General features: G+C 56.5%; 1 protein-coding gene across 1 annotated transcript in view; it reads right to left on the reverse strand.

The window, feature by feature from the left end:
• Window positions 1-19090: 19090 nt before the first annotated feature.
• Window positions 19091-21300, reverse strand: part of USP7 (ubiquitin specific peptidase 7) — a 49997-nt gene continuing 47787 nt past the window's right edge. The window contains exons 29-31 of the mRNA XM_056866300.1: window positions 21111-21182; window positions 20123-20213; window positions 19091-19256 (exon numbers count right to left, since the gene is read on the reverse strand). Of these exons, the coding sequence (XP_056722278.1) occupies window positions 19150-19256; window positions 20123-20213; window positions 21111-21182 (270 nt within the window). The 3' untranslated portion in view covers window positions 19091-19149. The remainder of the gene's footprint in view (window positions 19257-20122; window positions 20214-21110; window positions 21183-21300) is intronic.

Here is a 21300-nt window from a genome sequence, read left to right on the forward strand (position 1 = left end):
CAGGCCAAGTCTATAATGTGAAAGAAGCGACGGGCGGGAACCTCCAGCGAGCGCTTTTGGTCCTTTGACAAAAGCCTCCCCAGAGCCCGCTTGCTTTGCGCGCACACGTGTGTGTGTCTTGTTGTTGTGTGGTTTTCCTTTGAATCGGTTCTTTTTTGTGCTGTGTGCCGATGTGGGCATTGTAGCCTCTGTCACCCCTGCGCGGGCCCGGCCGGCCTGCTCCCTGCCTGGTGGGGACAGCCGTTGACGTGCAGCGTTCCCTGGCCGGCGGGGGGCAGGGGGTGCTCCGCGGTGCCTTGATGCCCTCCACCCCCAGCCAATATTGAGCACCAAACCGAGGAGCAGGAGGGAGGGCGAAGCCTGGCACCGGGCAGGTCGGGCGGAGAGGCACAGGAACCGAACGAAACAGCTTGCGGCTGAGAGTTGCCGGTCCGGCCTGGAGCCCCGGGCGGGTTCTGCACTTCCCATAGGCTTCTGGGTATTTTTCATTTTATATTTTTTGTGGGGGGGGGAGGGAAAAGGGCCCCTGTGTTGGGGGGCGCTTGCCTTGTTTACAGAAATTGTGTGTTGTCATTTTTTTTGAGAAACAATGTTTACTCTTCCATCCTTTTTAAAAAAATATATTTTTAAAAAAACACCACCGACAGAAGCAGGGGTGATCCAGATGCTTCTCTCTCTCTCTCTCTCTCTCTGTCTCTCTGGGAATCCCGAGCAGTTTTTGGCCGCCACGTCGCGTGCGTGCATGCATCTTCCGAACGCGCAGAGCGTGGCTCTCAGGAAAACCAAGGTCCTCAGTCCAGCTCCTGTAGTTCCTTATAGGAAAATAACGTTTAGCACTGATCTTACGACTCGCTCGGTGAAACTGTCTTCTGCCAAAAATTGCTGGACTCGACCTGCTTTCCAGTGGGGTGGGGTGGGGTGGGGTGTGGGCTTAGCCTCTGAATTTCTTCGTTCCTCCCTCCCTCCCCCCCCTTATGAGTTTGTTCAGTGTTTAACCTTAAAAGCCGAACTGAGTAAACTATGCAGACTGTAACCGAGGTCCTGGGCTTACAGAAAAATTTCCTTGTATAAAATTTTAAATGTTTTAAGGAGTCCTTGTGACGACTGTTCTTGTGAAAGTGTTAAAATCATCCTCCTCCTCCCCAAATCCTTTTTTTTTTTTTTTTTTTGCCACAAATGGTATTATATTGTTGCTTGTTTAGCTGGGAAGACGAAAGAAAGACTAAACAAGGATAAAAAAATTTTTTTTAACTGTGCTGACAAGACTCATTTCATTGCCTTGATTCTTAGCTGTTGTTGTCTGAAGATGCTAAAGAGGTCAGTGGCTTTTTAACTGTTTACAAGCAAGGGTGATTGTAAAATGTACAGTCGGGTTTGTGTTTGGAATTATGAAGTTTCTCCAGCTATTAATAAATCATGACTCTCTGGGCTGCTTACCATAGAACCGCCGGGTGCTCCTGTGTGATTTGCTTTCGCTGCACAAGTTTCCCCGCACAAAAAAGCCTCGCGGTCCCACCCCTGCTGGTTTTGCTTTTCCCCCTTTGGGGGGTAACTCAGGTTGCAGAAGAACACCAGAGAGGAGCCAGTGGAAGAGACAGGGGTGCTTTTACTGGCGGCCACTTACATAAGTTCCCCCCCCCCGCCCCCTTGGCCTCTCTGGTAGCTGCCCGCGCACCCAGCGGGCTTCAGCTTCTCCCTGTTGGAGGGGGGTGCTGAGCTCTGCTGAGGCTCAGCTGCCCTTGGGGAGTCCTGCATGGACAGGGAGCCCGCGGTCCTCGGGGCTTTGCATTTGCATCCCCTCCCCGCCACCTCATGTCTGGGGGGGGGGGTGTTCAGGCCGTCCAGCTTCTCTCCAGGTTGATCAGCTCCATCCCCTCACAGTAGGAGTGGGGCCGCCGGCCGTTGTGCTACACAAGAGAGAAGGGGGGAGTTAGAAGGGATTGTGGGGGGGGGGGGAGAGATGGACTCGGGCTAAGACTGAGCTCTGTTGGCACACACCCCCACCCGCTGGAGTCCAGTTCTTAGCAGGGCTCTCTAGGAGAGGCTCAGAGAGGGTAGAGAAGAACCCAACAGGTCGGGAACAGCAAAAAACAGCAGTTTTGCCTGACGCTCCCTTCCCCCCATTGTTTTATTTATTTATTTATATCCTGCCTTTCGCCTCAACAGGGGCTCAAAAGTGTCATTTTAAACCTCACAACAACCCTGTGAGGTAGGTTAGGCTGAGAGTGTGTGAAATGCCCAAGGCCACCCAGCGAAGCTCGAGTGAGGATTTGAACCTGGGCCTCCCAGATCCTCATCAGGCGCTTCAGCCACGTCACCCACGCCTCCCCTGCGGGGTTGCCTCACCATGGGCTGGTGGGGGCGATCATGACGTGTGGGGGGCGAAGAAGGGCTCCAGTGGATGGGCTCCAGGGGCCAGCTGGAGACGGAGACTTCGCTGGCCTTCCCCGAGTCGATCATGTGTTCATTGCCGCTGCCAGAACTGCGCTCCCAGCTGGAGAGAGACCTGGCAACCACAGGCAGCCGCTCAGCCCCACCTGGGCACACAATGGCCGGAAGCGGAGCAGGGCCCCTCCTGGCTGCTTCCAAGACAAGCTTCCTTGCGGGGGTGGGGAGGGCAGAGATTGTTTCCCCTCCCACCAACATCATGCCTGGACTCGGGGTCAGCCGGCTGACCTTCCTCTAATGATGAGGAAGGGAGCCCCCTTCCCAGCACCTTGGAGGAAGGGCGGGAGGTAACCGGCCAGCAGCAGGCAGGGTCTATCTTCACTCTCCAGCGCTGGACTTGTGCCGGCTGTCCCCCCCCCCCCCCAGCACTCAGGACACATGAAGCTGCCTTATACTGAATCACACCCTTGGTCCATCAGTATTGTCTACTCAGACCGGCAGCGGCTCTCCAGGGTCGCAGGCAAAGGTCTTTCACATCACCTATTTGCCTGGTCCCTTTAACTGGAGATGCTGGGGATTGAACCTGGGACCTTCTGCCTGCCAAGCAGAGGCTCTACCACTGAGCCACACCCCCTCCCCTAAAACATTGCAAAGCCTCCGCCCCCTCTACCAGTGCCCTGGTTACCTGGGCCTGCCTGCAGCTGCCCTGGAGGGGGCCCCCTGCAGCGGCTTGCGGTAGCCCTCTGTGGCCAGGCAGGGGTCTTGGCATCCGCAGCGGCCGGGCTCCAGGATCTGCAGTTGCAAAAGCTCCTCCGAGTTGCTGAAGGCCGGGTTGTCCAAGGAGTTGACCGAGGCCAGCCAGGGCTCCGACCAGTAGTGGGCTGACACATCGTCCAGCCGGCAGAAGCGGCGGTAGCTGCGAGAGAGGAGGTGGAGGGCTACAGAGAGGTACGTCTTACCCCAGGGGCTGCGTAAGCCAAGAAGTGCCCCCCCTTCCTAGGGGTTCTGGGGCTGAACTCGGGGAAGCTGAATGGGATTGGCTGTCCTCAGGCTCTCTCCCCTCAAAAGCAGCCCCATCAAATCTCATGGCATTTGGTCTAAAAGCAGGATGCAAACAGAGCCAGCCAGTTGCAATTCAGCTTCCCACCCCCCAGCAGGGCACTCCACCCCTTTCCGGATTTCCCGTGGCACTCGGCCAAGGGTTGCTGCCGGCTTTTCCCTTGAATGCAAACCTCTGGGGAGGAAATGCCTCCAACGCAAGGATGGGCAAGGAAGCATCTCTCCAGGGGAGAGGGAGGGCCCCAGCCTGGGATGCGGAAGAGGGGAGGGGACACGTGGGGCTCCAGCGCACGCTTTTGCACTCAAGCCAGGCAAAGGCCTCACCTGCTTTTGGTCTGGTCCGCTCTGGCCTCCAGCAGCAGCATCCGGACCCTGCGGACCACCAGGCCGAAGATGGCAGCCCCGATCGCCAGCAAGCTGAGCAGCAGGCCGCAGGCCACCCCCAGCAGGCCCTGCTGGGTCACTTTGTAATCGCAGCGCACCCCCAGGAACCAGAAATCGCTGCCCACCGGGCACCTGGGGATCCAAGGGGTGAAGGGGTCAGATGGGTGCTGGGGTGCGTGTGTGGCAGAAACTCCTCCCCCCCCACCACCGACACATATGAGCTCAGCACTCACTGGCAGACGGGCGTCTGGTTGACCAGGTGCGTGCAGATGCCCTGGTTTTTGCAGTACGGCCGGTGGCACATGGAGGCACAGGTGGGGTTCCCATCCTCGCCGACAATGCAGTCATAGCCAGCAGGGCACGAGAAGAGCTCAGCGCACAGGTCTGGCGGCCTCTCTGCGGGGGACAGAGCCCAGAACAAAACCCCCCCACCTTAGGGAGCCTGTAGAAATCCCCCCCCCCCGCCACAAGAGCCCCTTGAACAGGAGACGCCCTGTACAAAGCAGAAGCCCAGCAGGGGACAGCCAAGTCTCCCTGCAGTCTGGCTTCAATGAAGCAGGGTCTGGGGGGGGGCAGGGGAGGGAGGTCCCAGAGCCCTAGCAGGGGAGGGAGGTCCCACGTGGGCACCTTTTGCTAGTATGGGGGTTGGGGCAGTTCTGGCACCAAGCCACTCCCAGACACAAGGGAAGGGGGCTGATATTTTAAGCAAGGATGGGGTGTGTGTGTGTGTACATTTTCTCCTCTCCCCGTGACCAAACAACTTGTCCCATTAGGTTTAAAGCCCACCCACTCCCTATCCAAGCCTGCCAGAGCACAGGGGCCATGGCTCAGTGGGTAGACCATCTGCTTGGCAGGCAGAAGAGTCCCGGGTTCAATGCCTGGCATCTCCAGTTGAAAAGGGACTTGGCAAGAAGGTGATGAGAAAAGACCTCTGCCTGAGACCCTGGAGAACCGCTGCCAGACTGAGTAGACAATACTGACTTTGATGGACCCTCAAGGGTCTGGTTCTGTATAAGGCAGCTTCATGTTTTCACACCCTTCACCCCGGCTTCCCGGCTGTCGTAAACACCCTGAAAATGGGACTGCCCAGGCGAGGCCTTCCAAAGAAGGGCCAGATCCTGCCGGGCAGGTTTACTCACCCAGCGCCATGCTCCACACCACACTGGCGTTGGCCACCCACAGCCCGGGAGGCAGCTCCTTCCATGGGCCGGGCCGATTCAGAGCTGCCCACAAGCCCGGGGCCTCCGCCAGGAAGATGGCGTCCGCCAGCACCACCACGCCGCCCGGCCTGCGGAGAGAAGGGCTGCAGGGGAGTCAGCAAGCTTTGCACAGAGCCCCTTCTGCGGCCATGCCCAGGGCCCTGATCCCCACTCTGAGCCACTGGGCAGTTGGCACCCGCCCTCGCTAGCAAACCGCGATCAAAGGGACACAAAAGGCCAGTTTTGCTCGGTTTCCTTGAGTGGGCTTTGGAAGGGTGGATTAGCTCCGTTCCAAAACGTACCCTGCTCCTAATTGGGACTTCTGGATGACTCTCCCCGTGCACCAACTCTACATTAGCTCCCCCCCCACCAGCCCCACCAAGGCACCTTCCTCTCGGGTGCTGCCCCACCCACGGAGAGTCCCCAAAGCCTCTTGGCTCTTGCAGGGGCCCAGGACCCCAAGGGGCAGACTTCCGTTGGTGCCGTTTCTGCTGCCGTGACGCCGGCAGGTGCTGCCGACACGCTCAAAGCCCCAGGGAGACAGTGGGTGAGAAAACCCATGATGTGGTTTATAAAAGAGATACCGGATGCGTCGCACTTCCAGGCGCTGGAACCCGGGCAAGGGAGCAAAGAGGGGCGCAACCTAGAGAGGAAGGGATTTGTGGAGGTGAGATGCGCAGTAACCCCTCCAAGGGGCGGCCCGGGCACCTGGCCAGCACCCACCGCCCCAGAGACGGCCCCACCCTGCTCACCGTTGCGTTTATGTTGAGCACGAGGCCTTGGTACTCGGGCGAGTGGGGGCTCCCAAAGCCCCTGGGAAACTCCATGGCCAGGAAGAGCTCCCACGGGAGGTGCAGGAAAGCGGCTGGAGGGAGAAAGAGAAACCACCATCCCACCCCCCACGGGCCCGGCTCAGCCCAGTGGGGAGAATGACCTTCATGGCACCAGGCCCAGTGTGCTTAGCCCCACCCCACCCCCCACCCCCCAGGTGGCAATGGCTCAGGCCCACCTGTGCCCCACTCACCTTTAAGGGCCGGGGGCTGGTTCTCCGCCACAAAGACGTGTTGGGCCCGCGGGCGGACCTCCCTGGGCGCGGCAGGCGCCAGCCATGTCACGGCCTCCGGCACCACAGCCAAGAGCCAGGTGCTGGCGATGGGTGGGTCGCCCCTCGCAGGGGGCCACGTATGCCAGCTGTTTCCGGCTGTTGTCAAAGGCCCCCCCATGCCCCGTGGTGAATGGGGGGGCTCCCTCGCCGGGCTTTCCGTTGGGCGGCTTGCCACGCTCCACCCCCACGTCCTGGCTGGAGGAGACCACGACCGGTGCGTCACTGACACATGACTGAGGGCCAACGTTTTGCCTGCCTGGTTGGGGGGCGCAGCCGCAGCAGAGGCGGAGCTGGAGAAAAGCGCTGTCTGGAAGTGGGGGCCCGGCCCCCGCGAGTGAGCAGAGTCCTCCCTCGTGGCTGAAGCAGAACTTGTCTGGGACTCAGTCGGGCCGGCGGGCCCCCAGGTGGCGGACGCCCCCTCCCCTAGGATCCTGCTGGCAGAGGGCTCAGCTGCGTCGGTGGTTTCTCCCGCTGGCTGGCCAGCCTGGCGAGGGGCTGCCTCCCGAGGGAAGGCCTCCCCTGGCGTAGCTGTTTGGGGTCTCTTCCCAGAGCCCGCAGACCAGCCCGCTCCACCTGTGGCCCTGGCAGAGGTCTCTCTCGAGCTAGAACCCGGGCTGGAAGAGGTGCCCCTTTCTGCAACCCGTCGAGAAGGAGTCTGCATCAGTGTGGGGGTGGACGGTGCCAGATCGGACTGGGTGCTGAAAGGCTCAGTAAATTGGCGAGCGACAGGGGTGTGAGGGGAACCCGGGGTGTGGAGGGGTTTGCTGCTTGGCACCGGCAGAGGGCCGGTGGAAGTCGGAAGCACAGCCATCTTCCACCTGCCATCCTGAGCTGTGGCCAAAGCTCCTGTCTCTCTACTCAGCCCTGCAGGGAGCCCCCCAGGCCCCAAGGGAGGACTGGGACTGGGTGCCAATAGGCTGGCAGTGGGGGCATGCCCAGTGTGGTAGAGGAGAGAGTCTGGGCTCAAGGCCAGGGTTGCTGATTGGTAGGAAGAAGAGGTGGGGTGGAGGCTGGCCCCTGACCCACTGACCACCGCACTGGGGACCCCTGCAGAAGGCGGTGGAGTGGAGCTCGGCCACTCTCCCGCAGAGCTCCTCTGCCCCGGAGCCTTGTTGTGGGGGGCTGCTGGGCCCACACTCCCCGCAGGGTCACCTGGCGTTGTGCCCTCCACTGCAGTGAGATCCAGCCCCACGCTTGGCCTTGGGGGAGCCAAGGGCTGTGGCAGGGTTGGGCCAGGCAGCAGAAGCACCTCAGGGTGTCTGGTGGCTGCTGAGGGCCGGACTGGGTTCCTCTCTGACTCCCCATAGGCCTCACTGCCCTCTGATGGCCACGGAAGCTCCTCCGGTCCCGCTGTCTGTGGGGCAGCGCTCCCGCCGCCTGCCAGCTCTGCCAGGGCAGCAACGTCCCGCTCTGGGATCTCAGCAGAGTCTGCCGACCAACCGGGAGCTGCCTGAGTAGACCCTCTGACCGGCTGCCCCACTGCAGCCAGAGAAGGGCTCGGGAGCTCCATGTGGGGCAGCGTGGCCCCCTCCTCCTGAATCCCTGGGCTGCGCAACGGGGGTACAGCCGTCGTCCCGGAAGCCTCATTGCCGGCAGCTGCAGGTGCCCACGTGGCCTCGCTTGTGGGCTCGCCCAGAGGGGGGCGCATGGCCAGTTGCCCCCCGGTGCCCGGCCCTTGCGAGGAACCCATGGCCTGCCAGCCCTCAGGGACACCCTCCGTGGGGACCCTTCCTGCAAGAGGCAAAGGGCTGGGTTCGTGCACCGTGGCATCCGCTGGAGAGGTGGAGAGAGAGAGCCAGGCCTGCACCATCGAGGGCAGCAGGAATGTGGGGGCAGCCGTGGGTGCTGGGTGGGGTTGCCCACTGCTCTCCGAAGGGCTGGGAGACTCTCCTCGTTCCCTGCGGCCCGCCGCAGACGTCCTCTCAGCAGCTGCAGAACCAGTCTGCATTTCCGCAGTACGTGAGGCTGCCGGGCTCAGGTGCCACGTGGCGGCCTTGGGGGTGGGGCCGGGGTGCCCGAAGCCATGGGGGTGCTCAGCCTGGCTGGAGGAGAGGCTGCTCGGGGGTCTCGGAGGGGGCGACTCTGTCAGCTCAGCAGACTCCGGCCCTAGAGGGAAAAGCAGTGAGTGAGCGCACTTAGGAAAACGCTCCACCCCTCACTAATGCCACCAGGAAACCTGCTGCAAACTCTAGAGGGGGGATTAAACTGCCACTCCTCCCTGGGGGTGGGGGCTGTTTCTACGCCAAGCTGAGATTCCCAAAGACGAATCCACCTGCAGGGTCCCCACCCCCACCCCGAGCGTGGCCCTGGAGGGGCAGAGAGCACCTATGGGGCAGAGTGGCTTCTCGGAGGGCTCTCCGCTCCTGGGCATTTTTGGCTTTTCGTCCTCTGGGGCGAGGGGAACCAAACGCTGGAGGAAGGAAGGGTCCCCAGCCCCACCCCGCATAATGCTCACTCAGGGTTGCCAATTTCCCAAGTGCACAACGTTGCAGCCCAGCCTGCCTTCTCTCTTCAGAATCCCTAGTCCTGGAGACTGCGGGGTGGACACGCGTATCTGCTTTCGATGTGGGCTCACCCCTTTTTCAGCCAGGCGAGCTGAACAGAACCCCATGGCCCAGAAGGGGGGGGATGCGAATGACAGCAGCCAGCAGAGACCAGGCGACTCAGCCCCCAGGCCTCCTTCCCCTCCACCCTGGCAAGAGACTCTCTCGTGGGGAGCACGCTGCTGGCCACGCCCATACCTGTCTGGCACCTCTCGCCCCTCCATCTTCTGGGACAGCGGCAGACCCAGGCGGAGCCCAGCAGGAAGCAGCTGCCTCCGTTCAGGCAAGGATTCAGCCGGGCGCACCAGTCGAAGGCCACTGGGGAGAAAGGGCACGGGACGGGAGGTGGGGGTGCAGTGAGTTCCAGGGGTGTTGTCCTTCTGAAGCCTGGGCACAGAGAGGCAGAAGGGGCACCAGGGCCCACTGCAATGGAAGGGGCACCCATTCAGGCCTTTGCCTGTCCCGAAGGGGAGAGCGAAGGGGGTGGGAGCCCAGACTGCTGGACCCTCCTAACCGAAACGGGCTTTTCAGGAGCATCTCTCTCTCCCTCCCACCCCTCATCCGAAATGTGATCTCCAGGATCCCCCTTGGTTGCCCAACTGGCAAGTCAGGGAACCAGCATGGCGTAGTGGCTAAGAGCGGTGGTTTGGATCGGTGGACTCTGATGTGGGGAACCAGGTTGGTTTCCCCACTCCTACACACAAAACCAGCTGGGTGACTTTGGGCTAGTCACACTCTCTCAGCCTCACCTGCCTCACAGGGTGTCTTTTGTGGGGAGGGGAAGGAGAGGTGATTGTAAGCCGGTTTGATTCTCCCTTAAATGGTAGAGAAAGTCGGCATACAAAAACCAGCTCTTCTTCTTCCTCCTCCTCCTCTGGGCTGGGCTTACGACAGGGCTGGTGCTTCCCCACAGGCTCTGCCCTCCCAAAAGCCCTCCGAGGGCATCGGAGCTCCTTGCCAGACCTCGGAGCCTTGCCCAAGGACTTCACACTGTGCCAACCCTGACCAGCCGCAATCCGCCCCCAAGGAGGGCAACCCGGAGCGGACCTGTTCTTTTGCACCCAGGCGTGCCGCCCCGTTCGTGCCCCAGTTGATGCCTATGTGATGGAGGGGGGCACTTCCTGACCCGGGAAACTGGGTCGCTCGGCTGGCAGTGCCGGCTGATCACCCTAAGCTGCCACTATCGTTAAAAACCACCCACCCAGAGAGAGAGACGGCATGGCTGTCGCCACATTGCCATGGCAACAGGCTTTCTCAGGGTTCGGGCGCGCGAGGCTCTTGTGGCACCAGCAGATCTAAGGGGAGGGGGGCCGGCATCATTGCTGCTCAGGAGCAGCGGGAGCCCAGCAGAGCCCCCTGGGGTGGGTGAGACCACAGGGCCTCAGGTGCTGACCATGCCAAGCGCAGGCGGATGCGGACGGGAGGAGATTGAGCCCGCTGTGCCTGGCACAAGCCCCACACGTCATGGGGGGTGGGGGGGTTGACTTTCAAAGCCCAGGGCAGGATTCGGAACCCCACACTCATGGCCCAGAATCCGTCACTCCCACGGCTGCTGGGCCAACAAAAAGTGTGCTACGTGGGATTGACACGGGCACCACAAACGCCCCCTCCGCACACAAAAGACACGTGCCGGGGCAGGCTCAGCCCCAGGGATGCCAAGGGAGGGGCAGTGAAGGGCCACGTGCAGAGTGCCTTTCCCTCACCTCTGGCAGCCACGAGCGGAGGCCACACAATCTGGACGCGGGTCCTGCCGGGGGCACGTCCCAGCCTGGAAAGCAGGACCCCGAGGACCCCGGCCCAGCCTCCCCCAGGGTCCCTCCTTGGCTGGAACGGAGGGCTGCCTGCCTGCCCTGGGGAGGAAGAGCGTCCCAGGATCCCAGTCCTCCCGGGGTTCCCAGCGTCTCCTCAGGCTTGACCCAAACGTGGGGTGCAAAACCGATTCCCAGTGGCACCCACGGGCCTCTCCCCTTGGAAGCCCTGGAGCAGCTGAAGCGTCCCAGTCTGGAAACCCCAGCCTCGCCCTATGGGCCAGCGCGCAGCCCTCTGCCACGCCACGAGTCTACCTTGCAGGGCTGTTGTCGGCCAGAGAAGGCAGGCACATCATGGGTTGGGGGCGGCCTTTACAAGGCAGCGGGAGCCTGTGCCCCTCCCTGGTACCAGTGTGCTGCCAGGCAGAGGCTTTCTAGCAAAGGGGGAAGCAAGGAGGAAGGCGGGGGAGGGCAAGGGCCAGCAGGTAGGGTCGCCAGGTCCCTCTTCGCCACCGGCGGGAAGAGGAAGGCGGGGTTTGGAGAGGGGAGGGGCTTCAGTGCCATAGAGTCCAATGGCCAAGGCGGCCCTTTCCTCCAGGCGAACTGATCTCCATCGGCTGGAGACCAGTCGCAATAGCAGGAGATCCCCGGAGGTTAGGGAAAACGGTGCAATTGTTCCTCACCGACGGTGCTATAGCACGGAGGTGCCTGCTTTTGGATTGCAACCGCCTGCAGGTTTGCAGCCACCTGGATTGCAACCGCCTGGAGGATTGCAACCGCCTACAGAGAGCCCTTGCTCGAGGGGGCGGGCCGGAGCCCGTCCCCCTCCCGCCCCCCCCCCGGCCCCCGAGCCGACGGGGCGTCCGCCGGGCCTTACCTGCCGCGCCCAGCAGGGCCAGCAGCGGCAAGAGGCGGCCGCCCATGCTGCGCGCCCCGCCGCCAGCCGCACCGCCGCCGCCGCGCGCGCGCCCCCCTTGCGCACGTGCCAGCCCGACGGCGGCGCGCCCCCCGCCCCCTCCCGCCGCGCGCCCCCGCCCCACTGGGCGCTGCTGCAGGGGCGGCGGGGGCTGCAGCCCAGCTGCAGAGGAGGCGAGAGCCCTTGCGAGGGAAGGGGGGGGGTCCTAAAAGGCAGGCAGGGCTGCGCAGGCCACACCCCTCTTTGCTACCCGCGGGAGGTTTTGGGGGCGGAGCCTGAGGAGGGTTCGGGGTGGGGCTTCAGTGCCATAGAGTCCAATGGCCCGGTGTTCTCCAGGGGAGCTGCCTCTAAGTACAAAAGAAGTCTATTATGGGCAATCTGTATTGACCTACCTGACTTACAGGATACCCATTTTTTCTATTGAACTTAGCATTATGCTGGATTCCTATTGGCATTTTGTATGTGTATCTTATTGCATTCCCAGTGGGTAGCCGTGTTAGTCTGTTTGCAGTAGTCAAAAAGGGCAAGAGTCCAGTAGCACCTTAAAGACTCACAAATATATTTTTGTTAGTCTTTAAGGTGCTACTGGACTCTTGCCCTTTTTGATTATTGCATTCCGCTTGTATATACGTTCACTTTTTGCACAAATTCCCACCGTTATAAATTATTACCTTATTTCTAGTACCTTGTGTGTGCTGTTTGGATCTTTGCCATTACCTGGCGGTTGGCAACCCTAGGCAGGATTCCCCCCCGCCGTTGGAAGCCGTGGGGGAGGCTGGAAGGTCCTTTGGAGATCAGGGAGCCCGCCATGCCCACGGACTTGCCCGGGCTCCATTGAAAAGGCAAAGGAAATGCAACAATGAAAGTTGCAAAGAAAACGCAACAATGACTTACTTTTCTGTTATAACTGTTAACAATTTTCAAAACTGTTTAGACACTTCTGCGGAAGTCAGGTGAAGGGTCACTTTTTAAGGTGGGTGGAGGGTCAAAAGGGTATTTTTGCTTTGTTGAATTTTATAATCTTGTATAATTATAATTGATACTTTTATAATGGATACTCTTTTGTATTTCCTTTTTATCTTTTTTGTTATTATTGTATTTGTTTATTTTGTTTTATATTATAAAATAAATAAAAAAACATTTTAAAAAAGAAAGAAAATGCAACAGCGGATTTGCAATGAAGTTCTCCGGGCCCAGGGCTGGGGTGGCGGGTCTCACAATGCACCGACAGCCCCTGGGAGGAGCAGAAGTGTTCTGGGACTCTTCCCTGTCCACACGGCCGCTTGGACGGAGAGTGGACGCCGCAAGCCCGGGCCCAGGCCGCTCAGACCGCCGCCTTCAGATGAGACCGGACGTCGAGGCTGCAACCACGTCCCTTGCCTCTTTGGCCGAGGAATTCCCCAGGGCGCCTTCTGGGGCGGCTCAGTCTCCGAGGCCGGGCGAGGCCGGGCCAAGCCTGGCCTATGGGGGTCACGTGGCCTCCCGGTTGCAATTCATTAATTCGGCCACGGGATGGCAGCACCCCCTCTCCACGGCTCGGCCGCTTGGGCAGCGGGTTCATGGGCGCCCCGGACGGCCGCGCAGTTCCCGGGTTGGGCCACAAGGCGGCAGCATCTCCTGCCCGGGTTTCTGAGCCGGAGCAGCCCAGGGCTGTTCCTCTGCGCATGTGCGTTCTTCCCCCCACCACCACTCTGTGGCGGAGGCCTGAAGTCGAGGTTGCGGCCACTCATCCGGGCCTCTTCGGCCAGGCGTCTTTCCCCAGGGCGCCTTCTGGGGCGGCTCAGCCTCCGAGGCGGGGCGAGGTCGGGCCAAGCCTGGCCTATGGGCGTCACGTGGCCTCCGGGTTGCAATTCATTAATTCGGCCACGGGATGGCAGCATCCCCTCTCCACGGCTCGGCCGCTTCGGCAGCGGGTTCATCGCAGCCCCGGACGGCCGCGCAGTTCCCAGGTTGGGCCACAAGGCGGCAGCATCTCCTGCCCGGGTTTCTGAGCAGGTGGAGGGTCAAAAGGGTATTTTTGGTTTGTTGAATTTTATAGTCTTGTATAATTATAATTGATACTTTTATAATGGATACTCTTTTGTATTTCCTTTTTATCTTGTTTTGTTATTATTGTTTGTTTATTTTGTTTTATATTATAAAAATAAAATTATAAAAAAAAGAAAGAAAATGCAAAAACTGATTTGCAATGAAGGTCTCCGGGCCCAGGTGGACACGACTCTGGGGCTGGGGTGGCGGGTCTCACAATGGACCGACAGCCCCTGAGAGGAGCAGAAGGGCCCAGGCCGCTCAGACCGCCGCCTTCAGATGAGTCCAGACGTCGAGGCTGCAACCAATTCCCTTGCCTCTTTGGCCGAGGATTTCCCCAGGGCGCCTTCTGGGGCGGCTCAGCCTCCGAGGCGGGGCGAGGTCGGGCCAAGCCTGGCCTATGGGGGTCACGTGGCCTCCCGGTTGCAATTCATTAATTCGGCCGCGGGATGGCAGCACCCCCTCTCCACGGCTCGGCCGCTTGGGCAGCGGGTTCATCGCAGCCCCGGACGGCCGCGCCTCCCGCCTGTTCCCATGGCAACGGTGCCCATGGCAACGGTGTCACAGCCAAATCGGTCCCCATTGTCCCGTGGACCGGAAGCGTCCCACCGAAAAGCCATAATAAAATAACGTAAAGTCACTGTTGACCAACAACTGTTTTTGCGGACCGCGTAAAACAGCTGTTACTCAACATTGAACTTCCCGTATTTTATTAACTGGCTGTTTGGTTGTTGCTAGGGTGCTTCTTTGAATGTTTGAACGTTTTAAATTTTATAATAGGTGTTTTAAATTGATTGTTTATTCCTATAGGTACACATCCAAGGTACTATTACAGTATTTCGGGAAGAAGAAAGCTCTCCGAAACAGGGGGAGACGGTTCTAGTAACGCTTCCGATATTTGTTGCGCGGGGGACTTGAGTGGCTGTGACGCTTCCGGGCGCCGAAAGCGGCGAAGGACTACAGAACGGGGGCAGCTAGTCCGGTAACACTTCCGGTCACTGTCGCCGGGGGGATTTGGCTGGCTGTGACGCTTCCGAACACCGGAAGCTGTTGCGGACTACAGAACGGGGGCAGCTAGTCCGGTAACACTTCCGGTCAATGTCGCCGGAGGGGACCTTGCTGACTGTAACGCTTCCGGGCACCGAAAGCGGCGGGGAACTACAGAACGGGGACGGCTAGTTTAGTAACACTTCCGTTCAACGCAGAGGGCGGGGCTTGGCTGGCTGCGACGCTTCCGGGCACCTAATGCGGTTGCGCGCTACCACGGAGAGGGGGGGTGCTGCCATCCCGTGGTCAAATTAATGTACTGCAACGGAGAGACCACGTGACCCCCATAGGCCAGGCTTGGCCCGACCTCCTCCGGCCTGGGAGGCTCAGCCGTTCATGAAGGCTCCTAGGGGAAAGGATGGGCCAAAGAGGCAAGGAAAGTGGCCGCAACCTCGACTTCAGGTCTCTGCCACAGAATGGCAGGGGAAAAGCCCGCGCGCCGCTGCCATGGAAACTCATAGTATGCGCAGAGGAACAGCCTCGGCGGCTCTGGCTCAGAAACCCGGGCAGGAGATGCTGCCGCCTTGTGGCGCAATTCGGGAACTGCGCGGCCAAGCCGGGCACAGGAGACTCCCGGGAACCCGCTGCGCAAGCGCACGAGCCACGTCTCGGGGATGCTGCCATCCCGTGGTCAGATTAATGCACTGCAACTCAGAGACCACGTGACCCCCATAGGCCAGGCTGGGCTTCACCTCCTCGAGCCTCGGAGGCTCAGCCGCCCCGGAAGACGCCCTGGGGAGGGGGGGACGGAATCCTGGGCCCAAGAGGCTCTGGTTTAGTTGCCACCCTCATTCCGTGCCCGTTCCCCACCCCCACCCAATTATGTTTGCAATTCTGCTCATCTGAAAACTGCCAACTTTTCCATTTGAAAGTGCAGTAGGGATGCCAACCCCCAGGTGGTGGCTGGAGATCTCCTGGGGGCCAGCAGGGTGTAGTGGTTAAGAGCGGCGGTTTGGAGCAGTGGAGTCCTGATCTCCACTTGGTCAACCCCCCACATGAAGCTGCCTTCTACTGAACCAGACCCTCGGTCCATCAAAGCCAGTATTGTCTACTCAGACCGGCAGCGGCTCTCCAGGGTCTCAGGCACAGAGGGTCTTGCACATCCCCTACTTGCCCACTCCCTTTAACTGCAGATGCCGGGGATTGAACCTGGGACCTTCTGCATGCCAAGCAGATGCCAAGCCACAGCCCCACCCCAAATGGTTAGGTAACAGAGCCTAACAGGTTTGGGTATGTGTGTGTGTGTGTGTGTGGTGGTGGGGGGTTGTGATGGAATTCTGATGTGTTGGAGGATTTTTTTTTTAAGCAGAGCTTGGAAGTCTTTTCAAACCTTGCAGCTCAACATGCCTACTCGATTCACCCGGGTCCCGGGCAGGGAGCTCGAAGCAAAAAAAAAAAGGGGGGGGGGGAAGGGTGTTATCTTCCAGGCAGGCATTAATAGAATCCAGCCTTCTTTTCGGTCCTGGGGCAAAACCCTGTTCCCTTTCAAATGCCTATGCATGTTGCACTGCGACTCTCCGGAGATAACAGACACTCTCCTTGGACAAGAAAAAGAAGATGGGCGCGCACATCCTTCCAAATCTCACAAAATCCAGAACCCAATCCTCTTTGGCCATCGATCCCAGAGCAGGACGGCATGTTCCCCCCCCCTAACAGGTGATTGTAAAAGAAACCAGAGCAGCTGCCTGGATCTTTATTTGGAAACAGAAGGATTAAAACACACACAAACACACACCACACGTTGCCAGAGAAATACTTAATGCCAATATACCTTGCTGGAATCACTTTACATCTCAGAAATTACTACAAAAGGAAATCCCGATCATGGCAAGAGCGTTGTGGCTCACAGGACTGGGGATACTTCCGAGCTAAAAAATTTTTTTAAGTCGTTTCTTTTCTTTTAAGTTTACTAACGAAACACGCTGCTTCTCCTAAGTTTGGGAAGGGACAAAGCCTGTCCTGATTTCTTCCTCTCCCCAGTCTTTGGAGGTTCCACCGAACTCCTCTGTGCTTTCAGGGCAACTTCACAGCTCAAGGACTAGGAACGTTATGTATGGAAGCAGAAACTCTTGGAATGCTTCCCATTCAGCCCCCTCCCTTCCCTACACACTTCTATTTAGCATAAGTTTCGATGGTAAGTTGAAAGAGGGCATTACAGGGTAGCCCCCGATTCCACCAAGACCCTTCCCGGCTCCATCCGGAGGGCGGACAGCTGGCTCTTCCTGGAATCAGCAAAGGTTTCATGGGGACAGGGAGACCGCTAGCCCTGGCTTCCAGAGAGTGAGCATGCTCTCTGTGTGATGTGCGCATGTACAAAAACGGTCTGAGACTGCTTTGTTAGAATGCTTTAAAGAAAGGGAAAAGGGGGAGGGGGGGAAGAGCCAGAAATAATCCAGAGAACCTAAGCAAGGGTCCCAATCCACTGGAAAGCCACGTTACAGGGAAGTAGGAGGGACACCTATTCAATCTCTAAAGGCCGGATTATCTGATCCGCAGAAATCAGGCAGAAAACCTTGCCCTGAACTAATGGGGCTTGTTGCCGCACAGGCTCAAGCTTTCCTCAAGACAGAAATCTAACCTCTCAGGGAAGTTAAGATGGACGCCTCTCCCCTGAACTGCTGCTTCTTAAAGCAGGCCGAGGAAGTCGCAAAAATCTTTTCACGCTGTATTTTACTCAAGACACACTAGCAGAAATCATACGCTCACGATGACGTCTTGTGTGGCTGGGCCAGCCTTACAAGCAGACTTCTGGACCAAGCATTGCTATCAGACATAGAGTGACTCATTTTTCGTAATTTCCCAAACAATATCAGTTTCATTCTGTGCATTATATTATCAACACAGACCTCTCCTGGGAAGCTGCTTTCTGTCCTGTGGATCAGATGATCTACGCATTTGGATGTTCATCTATAAAACGCACAAGATTTCGTTTCCCCGTTCCCGCCCTGATCAAACCTCAAAACTGAATATTGCCCCCCACCTCAAAATCTCACAAAAACATTGTTTTATCAAAAAAAAAATCTTGGCGAGTCCTTAACGTGTGTTTGAAAAAGGAGAGCAGAGACCTTCTTCGACGTCCGAGGCCACCACGCACCAAAAGAAAATTTTATAGAAAATTTTTATTCAACATACAACATTTTTTCCAGCAAAAAGGCAATATACAGGAAGATTCATTGCACACGGCAGCTACAGAAACAAAATGAAATGCTGGGCTGGGAGGGGAAAAAAAAGAATGCAAAATTTAAAAAGTGGGGGGGAGAAATTGCTGATTCTATTTTTTTTTTCCCTGAACTGCACTAAAAAAAACAAAACCCAACCTTAAGGAACACGCAAATGGCTGTCTGTTTGCTCCAAACTAAAATGGAAAAGCAATCTTGGGGGAGGGGGGGAGGAGGAGGAGAAGAGAGGAAATAAAGTAGAAACTACACACCATGAATATTGACATCTGTGAAATTCATTTGCAGACTCGGCCCTTGCCCACCCACCCCCTCCCGCCCCCAAAATCGTGTTAAATTGTACATGTTCCTCCGTTAAATATACAATTTCCTTTCCCTCCCAATCCCACCCTCCCTCCCAGTTTTTTTTTTTACAAAGTCAACAGCTTACTAAACGCTAATGAACATGCCCTTGGTGCTAAAAGGCTATTTTCTTTGCCTTCCCCCACCCCTTCCATCCCAGATTAACTAAATTTTCTTTTTATATATATATATATTTATATATATAAAAGTAAACGCCTTTCGCCTTCTGCAAATGCTTCCAAGGTTGTTGGTTCTTCGCCTGCCTTTTAAAGACCAAAAATCACGAGAGTCTACCCTCAACGGCTCGGGTTTTGAATCGACACAACGCACATCCCGCCTCCCAAACACGGGACCCCCGACATAAGCCCTCGGAGGCTCCCCAGCTTCCGCCTTAACAAAACGCAATGTCCCAAGAAAAAAAAAAGAAAAAAAGGAAAGAAAAAAAGGAAATATGACTCAAAATCCATTTATTTAAAATAATAATAAAAAGAGAAACCCTAGACTGATTGAAGAGACCAATTTCATTTCCCCCAATAAGTGCCGACAGTGTACACAACAAAGTAGAGATTTGCTATTTATTGATGACGTGAGCTTTTTTTTTCCGTTTGCATTTACAAATGCACAAAAAGAATCATATTTTTTTTTAAAAGGATATAACTGAAGGAAATAAATTGGACGTGAGCCTAACCACAGCGCCAACTAGATGCGGTGACGGCAGGTACCATGTATATTTCGAACGGGGCTTTAGGGAGGGGGCTGCCAGCAAAGGTCCTCCGGCTTGCCGCGGCACAAAGACAGGATATTTTTTGCCAACGTCAACCTCTTCTACTCTCAACCCTTTCCCCCCCTCGTCACGCTGACAATCGCATTTTTAACATTTTTTATCCCCATAAAAACTCTCATTGGCACCTGAAAGCTTTTATAAAACACCTTCATTTTTTTTTTGCTCAAAAAAAAGGGCAGTCAATAATAATAATAATAGATTACAGAGAAGCCAAACTGAACAGCCTCAAAATAAAATTAATACATCAGCAGCAAATCCTCTTTGCTGGAGACTTTCCGACCGAGTGCACGTGTACCAAAAGTCCTACGGTTGTTAAAAAGGTGCGCACACACACACACGCACACACACACACACTTATTTGCCTGCCCACCCCTCCTCCTCCTCCTTTTTTCTCTTTTTTTTTTGCCTCGAACAAACGGGAGAGGGTCAGTCAGTTATGGATTTTAATAGCTTTTTCAAGGTACGTGTAGCGACTTCTCTTTGGGGCTTTGTTGAAATGGTCAAGCCCTAGCCACGGCCGGGGGTGAGACATGTTGCCTGGTGGGGTGAGGAGAGAGAGAGAGAGAGAGAGAGAGAAAGACATGGAGGTCAGTGGTTTCAGACAAAATAACGCACAACGCACAGACAACAAAGAAACTGCTGCGAGCAAACCGAGCTACAAGTTGTACAAAACCTGTATGAAGTGACTTGCTTGGTATGTTTGGGAGTTACGTCACAAATAAAATCAGAACTTGTGCCGCACAAGTAAAGTTATACACAATTCACAGCCGCTATGGCCAAAATGTCTTATGCAATCTTAATGTTCAATATAACTACAATAATGAACATAATAATAAACATAACATCAACACACTCCAAGTTGTGAATCTATTATATATGGTAGTGCGTTCACATCCTATACAAAAAACTAAATATCACAATATAACAATCCCACAATCAAATTGGAGAGTTCAACTCTCACCATTAATCCTTATCATGCTATGAGTCCTCAATAGTCCTTATTGTTGAAAATATCGTAGTTGCAATATGGCAAAAAAGATTATGGGCAAAATATAGCACAATAAGGATTAGTGGTGAGAGTTGACCATAGTGGCTATGTATGGGGGGGTTACGGCGGGGGCTCAGCAACCCTCCAATGATTTCCATCGCAGCAACGACAAAATCCGATTTAATCGTGGCCGTGTCTGGCAGGTGGGGCTGTTCCCCAAGCGGGGAGTCTCTAAGGTTAAGCAGGCCCAAAGAGCGTGGCGAGACAGCCTTCGAGCTGCTCCAAAGAGTTAACCCCCCTCCCCCTTTTCCATCCATGCCCAGCGTCTGCAGCACCCCCCGGAACTGCCCTGCACCAAGCGCCACTCAAAGAAGATCATTCAGAACGGCTGGAAGCAAAGCGCAGGGACACTCACCGGGTTGGGGCTCAAAATCTTTCAAGTTCACTTCATATTCATCTTCATTTAGATACTGGTGCCGACCCATCATTACGATAGCAAACTTAAACTTTAGGAAGAGCAAATAGGGAAGGGGGGGAGAGAGAGACAGTGGGGGCTCAAAAATGGATTTGGAAAGGGAGCAGCAGCAGCATCTTCTGCGTTTGCGCTTCCCCTCCTTGTCTTTCAGACGACAAGACTGCATTTAGTGACTTGCCCTCCCCGGACAACCAAGGATATCTTGTCTTGATCCTGCCATTCCTCCAAGATGACATGATTCCAGCCTCTGCTCTCCTTTCCGCCCACCCTATTTTATCCTCTCAACAGCCTTGCGAGGTAGGCTAGGCTGAGAGGCCAAAGCCGAGCGGGCCTCTGAACCCAGGTCTCCCATATCACAGTCTGGCCATCTCGCCTCTGCATCACCTTGGCACAGTTCAGGTCTCTGCTGTGCAACCCAAAGATGGGTCAGAGTCACTCTTCTCAGTTAAGGCAGGAGCTGAATCTCTTTGTGCGGCATCAATCAAAGCACAAGCCCCCCCCTTTTGCATGAAAGACAGCTGTGGGAGGGGGGGGGGCTGGCCAGTCCTGACATGCCGTAGACCACAGCAAGCATCAGTTGAGGAGGCGGGTCAGCACCCGGAAAGGCCTTTCCAGTGATGGTCCCCAAGGGTATGGAATTATCTTCCTCCAAGGTGCAGAGTTGTACCTCCTTATTGGTTTTAGAAAGGTGTACCGTTTTCAACCTGCTTTTAGTTTAGGGTGGCTGAGAATTCCCTCCCACCCAAGGGAATTCTCAAGTCTGAGAAGCCCCTCTCTTTAATTTTCCTGTAAGGTTTGGGTATTGTTGTTTGTCAGCCACTCTGAACTCGCCACAAAGCACCATGAAAACGTTTCAAACAGAGTCACGCTCATCTGTCAAGAGGCGCAACGCTGAACCGCCCTGTGCCTGCCCCCGGCACAGCCGTACCTTTTCAAATTCCTTCTCCTGGATGTCCAACACGGCCTGGATCCTCTTCATCACTTCCCGAAAGTGTTCACCCTAGGGAAAGCAGACGCCCAGAAAAAAATCAACGGCTACTCGGTTCCAGAAGGACTCTGCTAAAGAGGGGAAGAGATAGATGAATTGGGGTGCCTAGAGGCTCAGACCAGGATCAGGC

The sequence above is a fragment of the Euleptes europaea genome, chromosome 21 (genome assembly GCF_029931775.1).
Source record: "Euleptes europaea isolate rEulEur1 chromosome 21, rEulEur1.hap1, whole genome shotgun sequence".
NCBI lineage: Eukaryota > Metazoa > Chordata > Lepidosauria > Squamata > Sphaerodactylidae > Euleptes > Euleptes europaea.